This window comes from Elephas maximus, chromosome 11 (assembly GCF_024166365.1).
Source record: "Elephas maximus indicus isolate mEleMax1 chromosome 11, mEleMax1 primary haplotype, whole genome shotgun sequence".
In the NCBI taxonomy this organism is placed as follows: domain Eukaryota; kingdom Metazoa; phylum Chordata; class Mammalia; order Proboscidea; family Elephantidae; genus Elephas; species Elephas maximus.
Window position 1 is genome coordinate 102,382,065 of NC_064829.1, and position 6,409 is coordinate 102,388,473.

The following is a 6,409-nucleotide window of genomic DNA, read 5'->3' on the forward strand; positions in this document are numbered from 1 at the left end:
GGGTGAGATGGGGAGGGAGGCAGGGAGAGAGGGAGGGAGAAGCTGACACACAGCGACTGACACCCACAGCAGGACAGACGAAAGGAGAGACGGAGAGAGACCAGAGGTGTGGTGAGGAGGGGCTGGGAGAGCAGAAATGCAGAGAGCAAGGGGGTAGGCGCCTGGGGTGGGGGAAGACAGAGGGGAGGAGGCACAGCGGGTGGGCAGGGGAGGGTACAGAGACAGCAAGAGACAGAGACGGAGGAGGAAAGAACTAGGGACGCTTGGAGAGGAAGGACAGCGACATAGAGAGACAGAGGAGAGAAAAAGAGAGAAAGAAAAAGAGAGAGACTGGGCAAGACTGAGAGAAACACAGACATACATACACAGGGAGCTGGGGATAGGTGGAGAGGAACCTAGGGAGGCCGCCGGTGGTGAGCATCTGAGTGGGCTGAGGTGTGGCCAGGAGGGGCATCGCAGTCAGCACCCGGCCCCTCCTTCCCTGCCCACCCACCTCCCACCCTCGGGGACCCTCCACAACACCCAGGCCGGCAGACGGAGGCCCAGGATGGCGGATTCCTGCAGGAACCTCACCTACGTGCGGGGCTCAGTGGGTCCAGCCACCAGCACCCTGATGTTCCTGGCGGGCGTGGTGGGCAACGGGCTGGCCCTGGGCATCTTGGGGGCTCGGCGGCGGTCGCGCCCCTCGGCCTTTGCAGTGCTGGTCACGGGGCTGGCAGGCACCGACCTGCTGGGCACGTGCTTCCTGAGCCCGGCTGTGTTTGTGGCCTACGCCCGAAACAGCTCACTGCTGGGCCTGGCCCGGGGTGGCCCTGCGCTCTGCAACGCCTTCGCCTTCGCCATGACCTTCTTCGGCCTGGCCTCCACCCTCATCCTTTTCGCCATGGCTGTGGAGCGCTGCCTGGCGCTCAGTCACCCCTACCTCTATGCCCAGCTGGATGGACCACGCTGTGCCCGCCTGGCGCTGCCTGCCATCTACGCCTTCTGCACCCTCTTCTGCTCACTGCCCCTGCTGGGCCTGGGCCGCCACCAGCAGTACTGCCCGGGCAGCTGGTGTTTCATCCGCATGCGCTCAAATGAGCTGGGCGGCTGCGCCTTTTCGCTGGCCTATGCCAGCCTTGTGGCTCTCCTGGTGGCCGCCATTGTCTTCTGCAATGGCTCGGTCACCCTCAGCCTCTGCCGCATGTACCGCCAGCAGAGGCGCCACCAGGGGCCACTGGTGCCCAGGCTCCGGGCGGGCGAGGATGAGGTGGACTACCTGATTCTGCTGGCCCTCATGACAGGCATCATGGCCGTGTGCTCCCTGCCACTCACGGTGAGTCCCCTTCAGACCTGGGGCAGGCAGTGGGGGGCGGGAAGGTGGAGGGTGGTGCCTGACCCTGTCCTCCATGGGTTGTACTCATTTGATGGATGGGAAAACTGAGACTCAAACGGGGAAACGTCTCCCAGCTTTGCAGCGAGTTGCCCTCATTTGCTCCTCCCCCCACCACTGCTCCCAGGTGTCTCTTGCCCCTTCCTCTATAGGCGAACTCACCGCTTCCTTCCAGTGTAATGATTGTTGTTGTTAGTTGCCGTAGAGTTGATTCTGACTCATGGTGACCCCATGTGTGTGAGAGTGGAACTACTCCGTAGGGTTTTAAAGCTTTGACCTTTTGGAACCAGATCACCAGGCCTGTCTTCTGAGGCGCGTCTGGGTGGACTCAAATTACTACCTTTCAGCTAGTAGTTGAGCGCTCAAACATTTTCACCACGCAGGGGCTCGGCCTGTAGATACTATCCATCGATCCCCCGTTCATGGAGCACCTGGTCTGTGCCTGCCCTGTGCTCGTGGTTGTCGTTGTGTGCTGTTGCGTCGATTCTGACTCACAACGACCCCATGTGACAGAGTGGCACAGCCCCGTAGGGTTTCCTAGGCTGTAATCTTTACGGGAGCAGATCACCGGGTCTTTCTCCCTCAGAGCCAGCCGCTGGTGGGTTCAAACTCTCAACCTTTCCATTGGCAGCTGAGCGCTTAACTGCTTCGACACCAGGGCTCCTTACCCTCTGCCCAGTGGCTTATAAACACTTTCTCAGATCCTATTCAAGGCGACCTTATCTACCCATTCCACAAGCATTTCCCATGAAAAGGGACAGAGTCCCTGCCCCAGCACCATTTTTGCAGCTGAGGGGCCATATCTCTTGTCTACCGTCACGCAGAGGTGGGCTTCCTGGGTCCTTGATTCCACAGCCTGATCTCCGCCCCCCCCCCCACTCCTGGCTTCCCCACCTCAGCCCCACCCTCCATCTCTGTGGTTTGACTCTCCCTCCTCACCCTTGCTCCTTGCAGGGGCTCCAGCCCCTCCCCTCCTGTGTTAAGTAACACCGACCCTGGTTCTGGCCCAGTGCGTGTGACGGCCTGGGTGTCCCATCTATATTCTGGGCCTCAGTTTCTCCTTCTGTAAGATGCCAGGGGCTGGGCTAGATTTGGAGTGTACTCTAACCTTTTGGGGGTTATGCATGACTCAGAGACTGGAAGGTGTGGATCCCACACATGGACATAGCGATTCATCAGGGTACTTCAGGGGGCCTAGAAAACGCAGAAAGGAGCCCTGATAGCACAGTGATTAAGCATTTGGCTGCTAAAGGAAACGCTGCTAATGGAAAGGTTGGCTGTTCAAACCCACCACCTGCTCCCAGGAAGAAAGATGTGGCAGTCTGCTTCCCTAAAGATTACAGCCTTGGAAACCCTACGGGAGCAGATCTACTCTGTTCTATGGGGTGGCTATGAGTCAGAATCACTCCAGGGCAACAGGTTTAGAGACTGGAGATTTCCCAGTCATGGATCCCAAGGGTTCCCCCAGCTGTGAATGGTGGGGAGACCCACATACACAGCCCTCCACCTCTCTCCCTCCCTCCAGGCCTCCGGGGGCTATTTCCTGGGGTTTTCCCTCCTGCGCCCCAGATGCACTTGTTATTTTATTTTCGTCTTATTTCCTTCTGCTTCTAACATAGGTGCGCCCTTCCTCAACTCCCCCACCCCCCTGAGCAAGTAGGAGGAGGAGCCCTTGGGTGGGGGGGCGTGGGGAGAGGCAGGAGGCTCTCCATGCCTCCTGATGTCTCACTCCCTCCCCTCCCCAGATCCGTGGCTTCACCCAGGCCATCGCCCCAGACAGCAGTGAGATGGGGGACCTCCGCGCCTTCCGCTTCAATGCCTTCAACCCCATCCTCGACCCCTGGGTCTTCATCCTCTTCCGCAAGGCTGTCTTCCAGCGCCTCTGGCTCTGGCTCTGCTGCCTGGGCCGAGGGACTGCCCGTGGAGACTTGCAGATGCCCCTTGCCCTGCCTGACTCCACCTCCCGGAGGAAGGACTTGAGTTTCCCGCCTGCCCTGGGGGGCAAGGAGGGGAGCTGGGTGCCCTTGTCAGTCTGGGGCGAGGGGCGGGTGGCCCCCTCGCCTCCTGCGCAAGTACCTGGAAGCACCGTGGGACCACCGTGCAAAGCAGAGTCCACCGTGGCCTGCTCTCTCTGCTGACACCTTAGTGGCCAGGTGTTCTCCTGCCCTGTCTTCCTGGAGCCACCACCACCTTGAGTTGCCTTGAGTTGATCCTGACTCATGGCGACCCCGTGTGTGTCAGAGTGGAACTGTGCCCCCAGATGGTTTTCAACTGCTGATTTTTCAGACATTAGTCTCCAGGCCTTTCTTCGGAGGTGCCACTGGGTGGACTTGAATCTCCAACCTTTCTGTTAGCAGCTGAATGCGTTAACTGCTTGCACCACGCAGGGACCCAGAAAACCAGGGACACGGCTGCTGGCTGTGGGTGGGTCAGCAGAGAGATGAACCCTGGAGCCCTGGCCTTCCAGAAGCTTGTCCCCACAAATTTTGGGGGAGATCAGATGCTATTTCTCCTCCTCCAGGGCTGCAGCTGCTGGCTGTGGGAGGCAAGTAAGAGAGGGAAAGTTTATCCTGGAGCACAGAAAGAATTGTTCTCAAAATAACTAGTGGCCTGGGCCACCCGGCTGGCCCTGTCTCTCCATCCATTTCACTGTTTAAATATTTAGAAGGTGGGAAAGTTCCCAGCAGCTTCTGTGTACTCAGGTCTGCTGGGGTTAGGCTTCCGCCTTCGAACCCGAGCCATCCAGGGTGCCCCAGCTGCTCACCCCAAATCCCAACGGGAGAGCCCTGCCCTTTCCAAGCTGCTCCAAAACCACCCCCTCTCTCCCAGGAGAGCTGGGGATTCTCAGAAGAGCACCCTGATGCCCTTGCTCCCTGCTTCCCTTCAGACTTGGAGACCCTGGCTTGGGGGCCACCAGACCTGGCACCCCAAGGGGAGGTGGGAGGAAGGGGAAGTTGCTGCATTGTGATTGGCAGCGCCAGACACGTGCCTGATACTAAACGGGCCTGAGAAACCCTCCAGGGCTTGTAAAAGGTGGACAGTGGGGGATGAGTTGGGGAGATAGGGATTGTGAGGCAGCGGATCAAGGGATGTGGGGTGCAGACCCCAGGCATGTTAATTTCCCAGGGTTGCCGTAACAAAGTACTACCAATTAGTCTGCTTAAGACAACAGAAATTTATTGTATCACAATTCTGGAGGCTGGGAGTCCAAAATCCAGGTGTCAGCAGGGCTGCGCTCCCTCTGAAGGTTCTGGGAGAGGATCCTTCCTTGCCTTTTCCAGCTTCTGGTGGTTCCCAGCAATCCTTGGCATTGCTTGCCTTGTAGATGCATCACTCCGATCTCTGCCTCCATCTTCACATGGCTGTCTTCCCTCGATGTGTTCATCTCTCTGTGTCTCTTCTCCTCTTTTATAGGACACCACTCATATTGGACTAGGACCCACCCTACTCCAGGATGACCTCATGTTCACTGGTAACATCTTCTAAGACCCTATTGCCCTACAAGGTCATGTTCACTGGTGTCAGGGATTGGGACTTCAACACATGTTTTTAGGGGACACAATTCAATCCATAACATCAGGGACTACCCAAGAACACAGACCTAGTCCTGTGCCTGTCCCCAGGGTTCTCCTTACAGAGCCTGGCCTCATCTCATGTGTCCTTGGAGCCCTCACAAAACTTTCACTCATTCATTCATTCAACAAATATTCATCAGGCGCTGACTCTGTCAGGGGTCGGGGACAAAGACAGATTCTTGCCCTGCCGTGGCCCCCACTGGGGTGATTTTCCGCTTTCTACCCCCTCCCCCCTTCTGATTGCTGCTCTTGCCCTCAGAGAGGCCTGGAGTCAAGGGGGCGTGGGAGTGAGAAGATAATTATGAAAGGACATGAGTTGAATGGGAAAGCACCCCCACACTGTCTGTCTGTCTGTTCCCCTTTCTGACCTGCTTGTGGGTTCAGGCCAGGCGCACCCTCTCACTCCATCCTCACAACAGCCTAATAGGCGCTATTGACAGTTCAGAGAGGGCAACCACTTGGACCAGGTCACGCAGAGAGGATGAAGCAGAGGCAGGACTATTTTCCTATCTCCATCTACCTGCCTTCTCTGTATCATAGAACAGGGACAATAATCTAGTACTTAGCTCACAGGGTTGTTTTGAGGGTTAAGCGATTCCCCCAGAAAAGCGATTTAGCACAGGAGAAATCCTGCAATAAATGTTACCGTTATTGTCCTGTCTTTGTTGCTATTGTTGACTTTGGTTATCTGGGTAAATGTGGATTGAAAACAAATCAACGCTTTGCTCCACTGTTTTGACTTTGTTTTTTCAATCAACTACATTTCAAATTCCATTAAAGGAGAACAGGGCAACTAGTAAAAAATGTCTGCCTTGAGCATTGTGCTCTTTTAAGAACTATCTATACGGGATCAAATTGACAGCAGCAACTGGAAAGGTTAGAAAGGAAACTTAAGGGCAGTGAGTCTATGTGAATGGGGGGAGAACAACTCAGAAAAGGAGAATGGGAATGGTTGTACAACTTGAGGAATGTAATCCACATCACTGAATTGTACCTGTAGAAACTGCTGAACTGGTGTATGTTTTCCTGTGTACATTCTCAACAACGACAAAATAAATAAAATTTAAAAAAAAAAAGAACAAGGGGTATCTTCGAGGGTTAAACACAGGTCAACACGACTGCTTCTGTTCCCCAATGAGAATGTTCTGGAACCAGAAAGTGGTAATGGTTGCTTAGCATTGTAAACGTTGTGAAGGCCTCTGAGATGTACACTTTAAAACGGACTTTATGAGTATTTTACCACAATTAAAAAAAAAAAACAAAACCTTGTGATGCTAAAGATAATTGAGGATAAGCCAAAAAAAAAAAACCAAACTTTTTGCCACTGAGTTGATTTCGACTCATAGAAACCCCGTAGTGCAGAGTAGAACTGCCCCATAGGATTTCCAAGGAGCAGCTTGGTGGATTCAAACTGCTGACCTTTTTGGTCAGCTGCCGAGGTCTCAACCACTGCACCACCAGG

General features: G+C 55.0%; 1 protein-coding gene across 1 annotated transcript; it reads left to right on the top strand.

The window, feature by feature from the left end:
• The first annotated feature begins 222 nt into the window (after window positions 1-222).
• PTGIR (prostaglandin I2 receptor) lies at window positions 223-6,180 on the top strand. The gene is made up of 2 exons (XM_049901616.1): window positions 223-1,315; window positions 3,118-6,180. Exons 1-2 carry the CDS (start codon window positions 548-550, stop codon window positions 3,508-3,510), a joined length of 1,161 nt encoding a protein of 386 aa, XP_049757573.1. The 5' UTR covers window positions 223-547; the 3' UTR covers window positions 3,511-6,180.
• Window positions 6,181-6,409: the final 229 nt, after the last annotated feature.